This window comes from Microcaecilia unicolor, chromosome 11, assembly GCF_901765095.1.
Source record: "Microcaecilia unicolor chromosome 11, aMicUni1.1, whole genome shotgun sequence".
NCBI lineage: Eukaryota > Metazoa > Chordata > Amphibia > Gymnophiona > Siphonopidae > Microcaecilia > Microcaecilia unicolor.
This window is the reverse complement of record NC_044041.1, coordinates 199,614,978-199,631,373: the sequence shown is the minus strand read 5'-3', so window position 1 is coordinate 199,631,373 and position 16,396 is coordinate 199,614,978. Positions and strand designations below refer to the sequence as shown.

At 47.5% G+C, this 16,396-nt stretch overlaps 1 protein-coding gene across 1 annotated transcript in view; it reads left to right on the top strand.

Annotated features, from left to right (window-relative positions):
* RSPO1 (R-spondin 1) overlaps window positions 1–16,396 on the top strand; it is a 76,030-nt gene that overhangs the window by 35,076 nt on the left and 24,558 nt on the right. Inside the window, exon 2 of the mRNA XM_030219912.1 lies at window positions 10,727–11,084. Within this exon, the coding sequence (XP_030075772.1) occupies window positions 10,991–11,084 (94 nt within the window). The 5' untranslated portion in view covers window positions 10,727–10,990. The remainder of the gene's footprint in view (window positions 1–10,726; window positions 11,085–16,396) is intronic.

Sequence of the window (16,396 nt, the reverse complement as noted above, 5' to 3'; positions counted from 1 at the left end):
ATCAAGCAAGTTTTACAAGGGTTCAGAGATCATATATATAAGTAATGCCACACTGGGAAAAGACCAAGGGTCCATCGAGCCTAGCATCCTGTCCACGACAGCGGCCAATCCAGGCCAAGGGCACCTGGCGAGCTTCCCAAACGTACAAACATTCTATACATGTTATTCCTGGAATTGTGGATTTTTCCCAAGTCCATTTAGTAGCGGTTTATGGACTTGTCCTTTAGGAAACCGTCTAACCCCTTTTTAAACTCTGCCAAGCTAACCGCCTTCACCACGTTCTCCGGCAACGAGATACTGTATGATGTTAATCTAGTCATTGACTTTTTAGGGGCTTTTTACCCACAGGGCCCTTTTTACCGCAGTTCGGTACAAGGACCCCCCATAAGCCCACCCTCTTTCAAAAGACTTTGCTCCAGCGATGAATAAACGGCCAAATGAAAACAAATAAAATGAACATTCCCAGAAATGACATGAACCAAAAGTTGTCTGGCTGCCCAGCCGTACTTTTAACCAGCTATGGGGACATATTTTCTGCATTCTCAGGGCTTCTGAAAATAGCAGCAACCATCACTGGCACCCTGAGAGGCCATGGTTTATCTCACTTCTCAGTTTAGATGTTCCAACTTGTGTAATTACAATGAAAAAAGTTTGGAAGGATGGTTTTGGACAAGGCTGTGCTCTGCATAATTTGTCTTTACAAGGCTGTTTACACATCACCAGCTTCAACACTTGCAAAATAAACATGGTTTTAAGTGTTTAAGCCAGAACTTAACAATGTTTACAGAAGATGATCTCTGCCTTATGCCGTCCTGGACTGCTGCTTCTTACCATTTCCCATGACGCTTTTTTGCCTAACCCAACCCAGCACATAATTTCATTGGCTGCTGTCATGAAGCCTGGGTGTACTGTAGAATGCAAGGCAGGGCCGCAGAGAGGGGGGGGCAGGGGGGACAAAATTCCCCAGGCCCGGGCCGCCGGCGCTGCAGTTCCCGGTCTTACCTGCCTGCCTCCTCGGCTCCGGGCCCCCTGCATTCGAAGCGGCAGTCACAGCTCGCCTCCCTTCAGGCCTTCCCTCCCTGTGTCCCGCCCTCGCGGAAACCGGAAGTTACATCAGATGAGGGAGGGAAGGCCAGAAGAGAGGCGATCTGCGACTGCCGCCTTGAATGCAGGGGGCCCAGAGCCGAGGAGGCAGGCAGGTGAGACCGCGGACTGCAGTGGCGGGGGGAGCAACAGGGGGTGGCAGGGGGAGCGACGGGGGGCGGCAGCGGCGGGGGGCAAAGGCAGGGTGGCTTTGCCCCGGGCCCAGCCTAGTCTCTCGGCAGCCCTGACGCAAGGATCAGAGCAAAATAAGGGACCCTTTTACTAAGACTTGTAGTCGTCCTACATGCGTACAATGTGCGTCAAATTAGAACTACTGCTTGGCTACCGTGTTCCCCGGGCAGTAATTCTAATTTTCACGCACATCCAAAACGCGTGGCAGAAAATAATTTCTATTTTCTACTGTGTGCCGCTAACCGGGCGGTAAGCGTCAGTGTACGCGCACTGATGATTACGCCCGGTTAACGCGTGAGACCTTACCACTAAGTCAGTGGGTGGCGGTAAAGTCTCAGGTCCAAAATGGATACACGGTGGTTTTTATTTTGCTGCACATCCATTTTTGACAAAAAAAAAGGCCTTTTTTGCAGGCGCACTGAAAAATGTACCTGTGCACGTCCAATACACATGTCTACACCAGCTCAGGCCATTTTTCAGCGCATCTTAGTAAAAGGGCCTTTAAGTGAAAAGACCTGCCAGTCTATGGGCTTGGGGACATTTAAAATAGTACATTTGTTTTCCCAGAGATTTCATGTCCTGCAAAAAAAATAATCCACAGATAATGATATGCAAGTAAAAACAATCCACCCGATATTTAGCACTATTTAACTGGTCAGAGCGGATGCTGACCAGTTAAATAACGCTTAACTGGCTGTCCGCCAATATTCAGCGGGGAATAACCAGCTATCCTCCATATCTGAAGAGCGTGACCATATGCTGTCATTCTTTGGAGCGTATTTATAGACACCATCCTGGAGGAAGTCTATCTGCTGGGATTTTTGTTCTCCTGCTGTTTTGCTTTACTTCGCACTGCATTCAAGCCCCTGACGCAGCCCCTTGTGGGCGAAACACAGTCTCTGTCGGGACAATTATTTTACAATAAAGTTTGAACTGTACTGCTGATTGTAAACATAGTAAACATAGAAGATGACGGCAGAAAAAGACCTGCACGGTCCATCCAGTCTGCCCAAGAAGATAAATTCATATCTGCTACTTTTTTATTTGTACTGTCCTCTTCAGTGCACAGACCGTATAAGTCTGGCCAACCCTATCCCTGCCTCCCAACCACCAGCTCTGGCACAGACCCTATAAGTCTGCCCAGCACTATCCCCGCCTCCCAACTACCAGTCCCGCCTCCCACCACCAGCTCTGGCACAGACCGTATAAGTCTGCCCAGCACTATCCCCGCCTCCCAACTACCAGTCCCGCCTCCCACCACCAGCTCTGGCACAGACCGTATAAGTCTGCCCAGCACTATCCCTGCCTCCCACCACCGGCTCTGGCACAGACTGTATAAGTCTGCCGAGCACTATCCCCGCCGCCCAACCACCAGCCCCGGCACAGACCGTATAAGTCTGCCCAGCACTAGTCCCGCCTCCCAACCACCAGCCCCGGCACAGACCGTATAAGTCTGCCCAGCACTAGCCCCACCTCCCAACCACCAGCTCAGGCACAGACCCTATAAGTCTGCCCAGCACTAGCCCCGCCTCCCAACTACCAGTCCCGCCTCCCACCACCAGCTCTGGTACAGACCGTATAAGTCTGCCCAGCACTATCCCCGCCGCCCAACCACCAGCTCTGGCACAGATCCTATAAGTCTGCCCAGCACTAGTCCCGCCTCCCAACCACCAGCCCCAGCATAGACCGTATAAGTCTGCCCAGCACTAGCCCCGCCTCCCAACCACCAGCTCTGCCACCCATTCTAGGCTAAGCTCCTGAGGATCCCTTCCTTCTGCACAGGATTCCTTTATGTTTATCCCACGCATGTTTGAATTCCGTTACCGTTTTGATCTGCTTTGTTTGTCTCCACTTGGATTTTGCGGCTCGTCTGCCTTGCTCTGTCTGAATATTGACATAGCCGGGTATCTTCAAACCGGCTAAAAAAAAAACGAAACGGCCCGGCATTGAAAATCTGGGTTCAGTGTGGACTGTGGGAGACAGCCCAGCTATCTCCTGCATTCTGAATATCGGGGCCAATGGAGTCTTTTTGCAAAGGAGCAGTACAAAATAGCTTTAGTGTGTCTTTACGCGGGTCTTTCCCACACGCTTAGGCCATTTTTACTGCTGCTGTAAAACGCCCTGTTTTCTAATGTATTGTATTAATGATTCCTGCCACCCATTTTGTAGGTGATAAGGACTCATGCTGTATCCTTGCGCAAACCAGCTAGTACATGGTAATGTAGATACAATAACTGGTTGGTACAGGAATATCCACTATGCACATGTTGCCAAAGGACGCCTGAAAGCATCCTATGATATTCTGTTTTCAGGTGTGCTAGAGGCAGGTCTTTTTTGAGGGGGTACTTGGGGGTACTGAGTACTGGCACCTGTTCCATTGTCTGCTAAAATTGACCCAGGGACCCAAATTTTAATGAAAGAGCTGTGCCTTGTCATAGATTCTGAAACTGGTTGCAGGGGGGCCTGGCTATTGTGGGGTGGGTTCCTCAGTGATCACCCCACCCCTGAAGGGTGACCTAGCATTTGAGTACCGGCATCTTTTTTGCTAGAAAAACACACACTGTATATATATATATATATATATATATACAGTGGTGGAAATAAGTATTTGATCCCTTGCTGATTTTGTAAGTTTGCCCACTGACAAAGACATGAGCAGCCCATAATTGAAGGGTAGGTTATTGGTAACAGTGAGAGATAGCACATCACAAATTAAATCCGGAAAATCACATTGTGGAAAGTATATGAATTTATTTGCATTCTGCAGAGGGAAATAAGTATTTGATCCCCCACCAACCAGTAAGAGATCTGGCCCCTACAGACCAGGTAGATGCTCCAAATCAACTTGTTACCTGCATGACAGACAGCTGTCGGCAATGGTCACCTGTATGAAAGACACCTGTCCACAGACTCAGTGAATCAGTCAGACTCTAACCTCTACAAAATGGCCAAGAGCAAGGAGCTGTCTAAGGATGTCAGGGACAAGATCATACACCTGCACAAGGCTGGAATGGGCTACAAAACCATCAGTAAGACGCTGGGCGAGAAGGAGACAACTGTTGGTGCCATAGTAAGAAAATGGAAGAAGTACAAAATGACTGTCAATCGACAAAGATCTGGGGCTCCACGCAAAATCTCACCTCGTGGGGTATCCTTGATCATGAGGAAGGTTAGAAATCAGCCTACAACTACAAGGGGGGAACTTGTCAATGATCTCAAGGCAGCTGGGACCACTGTCACCACGAAAACCATTGGTAACACATTACGACATAACGGATTGCAATCCTGCAGTGCCCGCAAGGTCCCCCTGCTCCGGAAGGCACATGTGACGGCCCGTCTGAAGTTTGCCAGTGAACACCTGGATGATGCCGAGAGTGATTGGGAGAAGGTGCTGTGGTCAGATGAGACAAAAATTGAGCTCTTTGGCATGAACTCAACTCGCCGTGTTTGGAGGAAGAGAAATGCTGCCTATGACCCAAAGAACACCATCCCCACTGTCAAGCATGGAGGTGGAAATGTTATGTTTTGGGGGTGTTTCTCTGCTAAGGGCACAGGACTACTTCACCGCATCAATGGGAGAATGGATGGGGCCATGTACCGTACAATTCTGAGTGACAACCTCCTTCCCTCCGCCAGGGCCTTAAAAATGGGTCGTGGCTGGGTCTTCCAGCACGACAATGACCCAAAACATACAGCCAAGGCAACAAAGGAGTGGCTCAGGAAGAAGCACATTAGGGTCATGGAGTGGCCTAGCCAGTCACCAGACCTTAATCCCATTGAAAACTTATGGAGGGAGCTGAAGCTGCGAGTTGCCAAGCGACAGCCCAGAACTCTTAATGATTTAGAGATGATCTGCAAAGAGGAGTGGACCAAAATTCCTCCTGACATGTGTGCAAACCTCATCATCAACTACAGAAGACGTCTGACCGCTGTGCTTGCCAACAAGGGTTTTGCCACCAAGTATTAGGTCTTGTTTGCCAGAGGGATTAAATACTTATTTCCCTCTGCAGAATGCAAATAAATTCATATACTTTCCACAATGTGATTTTCCGGATTTAATTTGTGATGTGCTATCTCTCACTGTTACCAATAACCTACCCTTCAATTATGGGCTGCTCATGTCTTTGTCAGTGGGCAAACTTACAAAATCAGCAAGGGATCAAATACTTATTTCCACCACTGTATATATATATATATATACACTGTGATACATTGTACCATACTTTGTATTACCTCTGTGATACATTGTAACATACTTTGCACTGTCTCTCTGATACTTTCTAACATACTTTGTATTGTATCTGTGATACTTTGTACCATACTCTGTAAGCCGCACTGAACCTGCTATCGAGCGGGAAAGAGCGGGGTATAAATGCTACAAATAAATAAATAAATTATGTTATATTAATTGGCAAGCATTTATACCCTGATAATAATGAAAAACTCCCACCCTCAGCAGATAGCAATTAAAAAAAAACCATAGAATTACAATTAACTAGCATTCAACAAATATTAAAAACTCCAAACCTGTAGCTCTTTCAACACCCCCCTCCCCGGCTCTCTGCTGTTATGAACAAGTGACCTGTACCGTCCTCAAGTTCAACCATTTGTGAGCAGGAGAAACCTAAACATGATTGGGTTATTTTATTTCGTTTTGCTGAGTAGGCAGTTTCCTCCCATCTCTGCTAGAGCTTGGCAGTGCCTGATAAGCAGGGTAATTTGTTTTAAGCCTGTTTATTTATGACAGTTCAAGCCTAAGGGGAAGTTGTTACTGTTTGGGATTCTGTAGGTCAAATGCATCCAGTGTATTCTTTTCTTCTGCCAAGAACAATTTCTGTTTTAGGACTGGAGCCTGGTACAAACAGGAGGAGAAGGTTGGTCCTAGAAATATATGGCAGAATTGCATAACTGGTACCCAAAGTCAGGGATCCTTTCACTAAGGAGCGCAGAAAAATGGCCTGCACTGGTGTAGACCAGGGCCGCCGAGAGACTAGGCCGGGCCCGGGGCAAGGCCACCCTGCCTCCACCCCCTGCCACTGCCGCCCCTGTTGCTCCCCCTGCCGCTGCCGCCCTCCGTCGCTCCCCCCCCCCCCCCCACTGCTGCCATCCCCCACCGCTGCAGTCCGTAGTCTCACCTGCGTGCCTTCACAGCTCCGGGCCCCCTGCATTCAATGCGGCAGTCACAGATCGCCTCTCTTTTGGCCTTCCCTCCCTGTGTCCCGCCCTCGTCTGATGTAACTTCCAGTTTCCGCGAGGGCGGGACACAGGGAGAGAAGGCCCGAAGGGAGGCGATCTGTGACTGCCGCTTCGAACGCAGGGGGCCCAGAGCCGAGAAGGCAGGCAGGTGAGACTGCGGACTGCAGCAGCGGGGGGTGGCAGCAGTGGGGGGGGGGGAGCGATGGGGGGCGGCAGCGACCGAAGACTGCACAACTCAAAAGGTGGCACAGCCAGGGGTGGTAGGGGTGTTCCAAAAATTTGCACACGGCGTTATAAAAAAACGCTATTCCCACACCCAAATGCCAAGAGTTGGGCACCAGCACTTATACCAGGTTTCAGCTGGCGTAAATTTGGGCATGGGAATGCGCTCAAAGCGCTCAACTCAGGGCAACTCTTTATAGAAAACATCTGTGCCAAATGGCACCGTGTAATGAATCCGGGCCGTAGCTTTAGGGCAGACCTCTGCAGCCAGATTTGCCCACCCGAAATATCTGGTCTACCAATAATCGTTGCTGAGCAAATCAAGGGCCCCTTTTACTAAGCCGTGTAGGTGCCAACGCACGCCAAATTGGAGTTACCGCCCAGTTACCATGTGGCCCCTGCGGTAATTTCAATTTTGGCACGTGTCCGCCACGTGCGTCTGAAAAATATTTTTTTATTTTCTGGCGCTCATAACGGATGCGCGCCAAGTGGCATCTGACGCATGTAGGTCATTACTGCCCAGATTCTTTACCGCTAGGTCTATGGCTGGCGATAAGGTCTCAGACCCAAAATGGACGTGCGGCAATTTTCGCAAAAAAAAAAGGGCTTTTGTACCGGTGCGCTGAAAAATGGATTGGCGAGCGCCCAAAACCCACGCCTACACTACCGCAAGCCATTATTCAGCGCACCTTTGTAAAAGGACCTCTAAGTTTTGCTGTGGCATGCAAACCCTCCAACCAGCCTATTTTTATGCGGAGATGGAGGTGGTGGATGCAGGAATGACTGATAAGTCTTGCTGAGTCAGTTTTGTTTTCTTTTCTAAAATGTAGATCAATTTAAAACATCAGGCTTTGGTTAACTCCAAAAATTATCCAGAAAAATCCTTTGAATGTTGACCCCATAATGCATATTTTGATAATGCTCCCTATCTCTATGACACTCCAGCTTATAATCGAAAGACAAAAACGCCTATATTGCGAGCTAAATCGGGAGATAGGCGTTTATCTCCCAAAAACGAATAACTGGGTATAATCGAAAGCCGAACTTGGACGTTTTCAACTGCACTCCATCGCGGAAGCGTACAAAGTTGACGGGGGCGTGTCGGAGGTGTGGTGAAGGCGGGGACTGGGGCGTGGTTATCACCTGAACAGAGATGGGCGCCTTTCGCCGATAATGGAAAAAAAGTATGCGTTTGTAGCTAGAATTTAGGGCAAATTCCTGGACCCTGTTTTTTCACGAATAAGGCCCCAAAAAGTGTCCTAAATGACCAGATTACCACCAGAGGGAATCGGGGATGACCTCCCCTGACTCCCCCAGTGGTCACTAACCCCCTCCCACCACAAAATATGATGTTTCACAACTTTTTATTTTCACCCTCAAATGTCATACCCACCTCCCTGGCAGCAGTATGCAGGTCCCAGGAGCAGTTGTTAGGGAGTGCAGTGGACTTCAGGCAGGTGGACCCAGGCCCATCCCCCCCCCCCCCACCTGTTACACTTGTGCTGGTAAATGGGAGCCCTCCAAACCGCCCCCCAAACCCACTGTACCCACATGTAGGTGCCCCCCTTCACCCCTTAGGGCTATAGTAATGGTGTAGACTTGTGGGCGGTGGGTTTTGAGGGGGATTTGGGGGGCTCAACACCCACGGGAAGGGTGCTATGCACCTGGGAGCTCTTTTACCTTTTTTTTTTGTTTTTTGTAAAAGTGCCCCCTAGGGTGCCCGGTTGGTGTCCTGGCATGTGAGGGGGACCAGTGCACTACGACTCCTGGCCCCTCCCACGAACAAATGCCTTGGATTTATTCGTTTTTGAGCTGGGCGCTTTCATTTTCCATTATCACTGAAAAACAAAAACGCCCAGCTCACAAATTGTCAAATAAAACATGGACGTCTATTTTTTTCGAAAATACGGTTCGGTCCGCCCCTTCATGGACCCGTTCTCGGAGATAAACACCCATGGAGATAGACGTTTTCGTTCAATTATGCCCCTCCACGTACCATACTTTGTAAGCCGCACTGAACCTGCTATTGAGCGGGAAAGAGCGGGGTATAAATGCCACAAATAAATAAATAAATAAATAGACCATGCCTAGCACTGCACAATAGTGATAAACCTGCAGGTATGATAAGTCCATACCCCAAACAGATTACAGTCTAAATAGGTATCTGAGGTCATGAGAGAGAAACTCATGTGCCCAATGCCACAAGGAATGTTGGTGGGTGAAGTGGGATCTGAGCACTGATGTGCAGATCGTTGCTCTAACCTCTGCGCTATGCAGCCTCCTGAAGGGTACAGATGAAAGAGTGCAAAATTTCTAATCTAAATTCAGATTCAAAAAACCCCACATACAGGAGAAGCGGCCTAATGGTTAGTGCAGCAGGTTGTTGACCTGGGGAACCATGTTCAGTTTCCCGCTGCTGCCTGACAGTCGGCAGTGGGTTGAGATCCTGGGGAACTGGGTTCAATTCCCTCTGCAGCTCCATGTGATCCCTGGCAAGTCATTTAGGAGGTGTTTTACAAAGGCAAGCTAGCATTTTTAGCACATGCTAAATGCTAGAGACGCCCATAGGAATATATGGGCATCTGTAACATTTAGCGCACGCTAAAACCGCTAGCGTGCCTTTATAAACTGGGCCCTTAGCCCTCCATTGCCCCAGGTACAATATATAACTTAGATTATGAGCCCATTAGGGCCAGTGCAACATACCTGTAATAGAAATTGTAAACCACCTGGAGGGGCATAATCGAACGGTGCAAGCCATCTATATGGCTGGCCCCATAAAGCAGTGCCCCAACCGTATTATCGAAATAAGATAGCCGGCTATCTTTCGTTTTGATAATACGGTCTGAGCCGGCCAAATCTCAGCATTTGAGCTGGCTTTAGAGATGGCTGGCATTGATTTCCGGCGATAATGGAAACTAATGCCAGCAATCTCAAACCCGGCCAAATCCAAGGCATTGGTTGTGGGAGGAGCCAGCATTTGTAGTGCACTGGTCCCCTCTCACATGCCAGGACACCAACCGGGCACCCTAGGGGGCACTGCAGTGGACTTCAAAAATTGCTCCCAGGTACATACCTCCCTTACCTTGGGTGCTGAGCTCCCCAAATCCCCCCCAAAACCCACTCTCCACAACTCTACACCACTACCATAGCCCTAAGGGGTAAAGGGGTGCATGTGGGTACAGTGGGTTTGGGGGGGGGTTGGATGGCTCCCATATACCACCAAAAGTGTAACAGATAGGGGGGGATGGGCCTGGGTCCACCTGCCTGAAGTGCACTGCATCCAAAAAAAACTGCTCCAGGGACCTGCCTACTGCTGTCAGGGAGCTGGGTATAACGTTTGAGGCTGGCATAGAGGCTGGCAAAAAAATGGTTTTTAATATTTTTTTGGGTGGGAGGGGTTGGTGACCTGGGGGAGTAAGGGGAGGTGATCCCCGATTCCCTCCGGTGATCATCTGGTCAATTGGGGCACTTTTTTGAGGCTTGATCCTAAAAATAAATGGACCAAGTGAAGCCGGCCAAATGCTCGTCAGAGCTGGCCTTCTTTTTTCCATTATCGGCCGAAGCTGGCCATCTCATAACCACGCCCCCGCCCCGTCTTCCGTACCCTGCGGAAACGCCCCCTTTAACTTTGGCCGGCTCTGCGAAGGAAATCAGTTGGAGCCGGCCAAAATCGGCTTTCGATTATACTGATTTGGCCGGGTTCATGAGATGGCCGGCCATCTCCCGATTTGTGTCGGAAGATGGCCGGTCATCTCCTTCGAAAATAAGCAGGATGGTCAACTCAGGGATCAACTTGCAGTATGTCAAGTGCTGAAAATAAATACAATTTAAGATGATAGACCTGGAAATTTTCTAGAACTGAACTGCCAAAGAATAAAAACCAACTGAGCCCTTTTGCAGTCTGTCCCTATTGGGGGGAAAAATGAGATAAACTTGTAGGATATGAAATTGATGAAGCAAAAAGTGTGTCCTGCATGGTTTCCATCTCTTCTTGGTAACTGATCATCTTCTGTTCCCCTTTTCGTTTTAGGTCTCTCGGAGGACAGAAGCAATTCTTCTCGATGGGCCTCCGTAGAGACTCCTGTGGTCCTTACAGGGGTAGAACCTCAGTCATGTTGCCTGCCACCTAAATCTTCAGCCGCTGTTATGGTTCATAGCTGTGGTCCTAGACCAGGCATGTACAGACTTGCTTTATTGATCAACCTCTGTGAGCACCAGCAGTCACCTGCATCCTGGAAGTGACCGCCCCAATCGGCCCGCTCTTGAAGGACCACCACAGCCCTGGGAAGTTACTATGCATTTTGGAGTGCTACTGGCCCTGCTTTTCCTGAGCCTGATGGATGGAGCAGACTGCAACAAGATTGTCAAGGGGAAGAGGCAGAAGCGAAGTATGTATGGACTTTTCTGGTTGCTTTGCTTCCCTCACTTTCTTCCAAGCTGCAACTTTTGTTTTCTGTTACTAATACATTGGTCCTAATGCGCATTTTATGCAAAGAAAGATAACAGAGTTTTGCAAGTATATAAATACATAATGACAGAGGCAACGTTACTGTTTTAGTAAAATATTTACAAGACTGATCAGACAGCTGTCTAGAAAGCAAAGTGCACTGGTGCTTTAACCCCTGAGAGAGGCTTTAGGATTTTCAGGGGAGTGTGAACGGATAGCGAATGGCATTTACATGTCCTCACAAATGACACTACATTATTTAAATCCAGCGCCACTAAATGGAAGAATGCGCAATGGGTTCTATGAATCATAGTCTAAAAAGACTGCTAAAAGAAATCAGCTCTAGAATGTCAAGGAGTTTTTTCAGGGCTCAGTGAAAGTCTTTTGATGGGGAAGTCCACCGAATTAGCGGCTAAACGCTATAGCTGTTTGATTAAACTGCATGAGGGGAAACGTCGAGATCCCACATGCACAGTAACTGCAACACAATGCAGGATAATGCGTATTTTGATAATGCTCCTTAGAACATGCCTAACGCTGCACAATAGTGATAAGCCTGCAGGTACGATAAATCCGTACCCTAAACAGCTTATAGTCTAAATGGGTATCTGAGGCTGTGAGAGATAAACTCATTTGCCCAACATCACAAGGAATGTTGGTGGGTGAAGTGGGATCTCCTTCGCTGGCTCTTTATTTCTCCTCTTCCCGCCGCTGTGCTTGGGCCACACCCCTTCACCATCTTCCCCACCAATCCCTGCTGGGGTTTCCTGTGAGATCACTCCGTGCAGCGGGAAAGCCGAGAGAGGGCAGAACATGAGTTGGGAGCTCCCGCATGGCAGCCGCCATGTTATTTTTGGCTGCTCGCAAGTCAGTTCGCCGGCCTTCTTAAATGGGTATCTGAGGCTGTGAGAGATAAACTCGTTTGCCCAACATCACAAGGAATGTTGGTGGGTGAAGTGGGATCTGAGCACTAATGTGCAGATCATTGCTCTAAGCACTACAGGATCATTTTTATTTTCTGGCATGCGGCAGAAACCGGGCGGTAATCGTCATTCTACGCTCGTAGACGATTACCGCACGGTTACTGCGTGAGACCTTACCACTAAGTCAACAGCTGGCGGTAAGGTCTCAGACCCAAAATGGATGTGCGCCAATTTTTATTTTGCTGCACATCCATTTTCAGCAAAAGATTTTAAAAGGCCTTTTTTACAGGTACGCCCAAAATACGCGCCTACACTCCCGCAGCCCATTTTTTGGTATACCTTAGTAAAAGGGGCCCTACTACTACTACTACTACTACTACTACTATTTAACATTTCTAAAGTGCTACTAGGGTTACGCAGCGCTGTACAATTTAACATAGAAGGACAGTCCCTGCTTAAAGAGCTTACAATCTAAAGGCACCTTCCTGAAAGGTACAAATGAAAAAGTGTAAAATTTCAAATCTAAATTCAGATTCAAAAAACCCACACACAGGAGTACAGGATGTCAAAAATGTGTTTGTTTATTTTGTGAAGGGTAATTTTATAAATTGACGTCTAAAGATAGGCGCCAATCGTACGCATAAGTTACAGAATAGCGCTGATTGGTACTACTGACTGGCAATTACATACATAACAGCTAAGTGCTAATCTGTAATGTACATGACATCACTTATGGGAAAATTCTATACATGATGCCCAACGTTAGGTGTTACTTCTGCACTGAATTTTCGGCAGAAGAGCCTTCTAACGGATGCAGAAGTACTGAAATGGGTCACAAATTGCAGATCTGCGTGAAAACAAATTTAAAACAAATAACAGGAAATATTTTTTTCACTCAAGGAATAGTTAAACTCTGGAACTCTTTACTAGAGGATGTGGTAACCGCGGTTAAAGTATCTGGGTTTAAAAAAAGTTTGAACAAGTTCCAGGAGGAAAAGTCCACAGTCTGTTATTCAGATGGACATGGGGGAAGCCACTGCTTGCCCTGGGCTTGGTAGCATGGAAATCTTGCTACTCTTTGGGACTCTGGAATGTTGCTACTCTTTGGGATTCTGGAATTGCTACTCTTTGGGATTCTGGAATGTTGCTACTCTTTGGGATTCTAGAATGTTGTTAGTCTTTGGGAATGTTGCTACTCTTTGGGATTCTGGACTCTTGCTACTCTTTGGGATTCTAGAATGTTGCTACTCTTTGGGATTCTGGAATGTTGCTACTCTTTGGGATTCTGGAATTGCTACTCTTTGGGATTCTAGAATGTTGCTAGTCTTTGGGAATGTTGCTACTCTTTGGGATTCTGGACTCTTGCTACTCTTTGGGATTCTAGAATGTTGCTACTCTTTGGGATTCTGGAATGTTGCTACTCTTTGGGATTCTAGAATGTTGCTAGTCTTTGGGAATGTTGCTACTCTTTGGGATTCTGGACTCTTGCTACTCTTTGGGATTCTAGAATGTTGCTACTCTTTGGGATTCTGGAATCTTCCTACTCTTTGGGATTCTGGAATCTTGCTACTCTTTGGCATGGGCGGGTTAGGGGCCATCCCTTAAATTGTGCAGTGTTATAGAATAGTCCAGATCCTGATTTCAGTTGGTTTAACTCCTTGTGCCCAAAGTTGAGTGCAGATTCTGGTGCTATGTGCTGTTCTGTAAAGGGCACCAATCCCGGTATTAAGTGCTGCCTCACAGCCTCCCTAGTGCAAGAAGCAGGAGATAGGAGAAGAAATGGATCCCAGATCTCCTGCCCAGCTGTACTGGGCCATTGGGTCACCCTTTTTTCTGTATAAGGAAGAGATTCTGGATTTAGTTCACACCTTTTTAAGCAGTAGCTCAAGGTGACTTACATTCAGGTAGAATAAGTGGTTTCCTGTCCCAGGAGGACTCACAAACTAAGCGTGTACCTGAGACGAGGGAGGGTTAAGTGACTTGCCCCACATCACAAGGAGCTGGGACCATGCTCTAAGCAGGGGATCTCAACCCAGTCCTCAGGACACACCTACCCAGTCAGGTTTTCAGAATATCATGAGATCCATTTGTATGCACTACCTCCCTTCTATGAAAATCTATCTCATGCATATGCATTGTGAATATCCTGAAAGTCTGACTGGCTGGGTGTGTCCCGAAGCCTGGGTTGAGAACCCCTGGGTAAGACTAAAGTCAGCTATTTACGCGGCTGCAGAAGGGGGGACAAATTTATCAGGTTAGTACTGACTATCTTGGTGAACTAGTTAGATTTGAAAACCTCATCTGAGCTCACCTGCCCCATCCCTTTTTTTTGGTCTGGTTAGATCTGTGCACACACAGCATTTCCTGAATGTAACTCACCCTGGGCTACTACTGAAAAGGGGTGAGCTAAATCCTGAATCCAAATCCCCCCACAGTGATTTCCTCCAAGCGTACTTTTTCTTTTAAATTATTTGGAAAAACTGCTAACAGATTTTCGTTGCGTAGGGGAAAAAATGTGACCAGTCGGATTTATGCCGTTTAAAACTGATTAACCACATCAATCTTTTGAACGTCAACCCTATAGTTTTCTCTCTTGATGAAGTTATTTTGTTGTGCATTTTAAGGGCAATTACGCAAATAGCCCACCTAGCTGCAAAGAGCAGCCGCATTGACCACATGCACTTATGGTTAAACTTGAAAGAAAAACTACCCTGGAAATTTCTCTCTGAAAATTAGTATCTATCAATGTTCAGTCTAAAAGTCCCCTTATACTCCCCCCCCCCCTGCTTTTTCCAGTGGTTAAAATAATCCCCACACTTTAGTAAATCCCAAGCACACGGTCTGATGTCCTCTTTCAGCTTAAACCCATTCCAGGAAAGCGGCTCCTTTTAAGTCAACTAAAATACTGTGCACACTTTGAGAGCCCACCGACGTTCCGTCTAAGGCAGGGGGTGGGCAGCCATGATCCTCGAGGGCCACAACCCAGTCGGCTTTTCAAGATTTCCACAATTGATTTGCATGTCCTGCTTCCATTGTATACAGACAGATCTCATGCATATTCATTGTGGAAATCTTGACAACTCAACTGGGTTGTGGCCCTCAAGGATCGTGGTTGCCTGCCCCTGCTCTAAGGTGCCCAGGACCAGGAGTCTGTGGCCTGTGTTCTTAGCATTTGGGATCAGAAGTGTCCTAAGATGGAATCGTACTCCATGTGACATGCCTTCTGGTACCCCCACTCCGCCCCCATGGGGTGGTGCTAAAATTCCAAGGTTTCAATCACGCAGGGCAGGCAGAACCCCAGGAGTCCTGCAGAACCTGTCTCCTCCATGTGGTTGAAACTACCAGATTGCAGCGCCCCCCCCCCCCCCCCCCAATGATAAGAATGCCAGCAGTGGCCTCCCGTACAGCTTAGAGGAAATGCCAAATCCCATGTATGTTTTAGCTGGACTGTGAGGCGGTGTACCTGAGTAAATAATCTACCGATGTCAATGCCTTTGAGAATGCCCCCTGCTCCATGAGAGATGGAAAAAGGAAGCCTAGCTTCGATGTAGTAAATTTAAAACGAATCGGAGAAAATGTTTCTTCACTCAACCTGTAATTAAACTCTGGAATTTGTTGCCAGAGAATGTGGTAAAGGCGGTTAGCTTAGCGGAGTTTTAAAAAGGTTTGGACGGCTTCCTAAAGGAAAAGTCCATAGACCGTTATTAAATGGACTTGGGGAAAATCCACTATTTCTTGGATAAGCAGTATAAAATGTTTTGTACATTTTGGGGATCTTGCCGGGTATTTGTGACCTGGATTGGCCACTGTTGGAAACAGGATGCTGGGCTCGATGGACCTTTGGTCTTTCCCAGTATGGCAATACTTGTGTACTTATGATGGTATCCTGGGATATTGTACTCCCAGCTAGGATGGGCAGGCTGCATGGAACGTCTCCTAAGCTCTTTCTTCAGCTGTTTATTCCTCTGGGTAAAAGTCTCTGAGGGCTAACCCCAAAACCCTTGCCCTTCCACCTGTCAAATTTGTAACAACTTGTCCAGCTGTTAACATTCTCCTCTCTCACACATAAAGCTCTCCCCTTTTCCACTGCTGCGTCCAATATAAACGCAAGGTATTTGGGACTAGTAACCATGGCGGTGTTTTCCGTTATACTGTGCTCACAGTTACAAGGTACCAATTTGAGTAGTATCACTTCATTAATCAGAGAACATGATGGCATGTAGAGACAGTCTGGCCCATCCAGCCTCTGCGCACGTTCACAATTATAGCATCACAAACCCCATTTGATTTCCAGCTTCTCTCTCACTGGTCCATCGCTAGGGAGAATCCT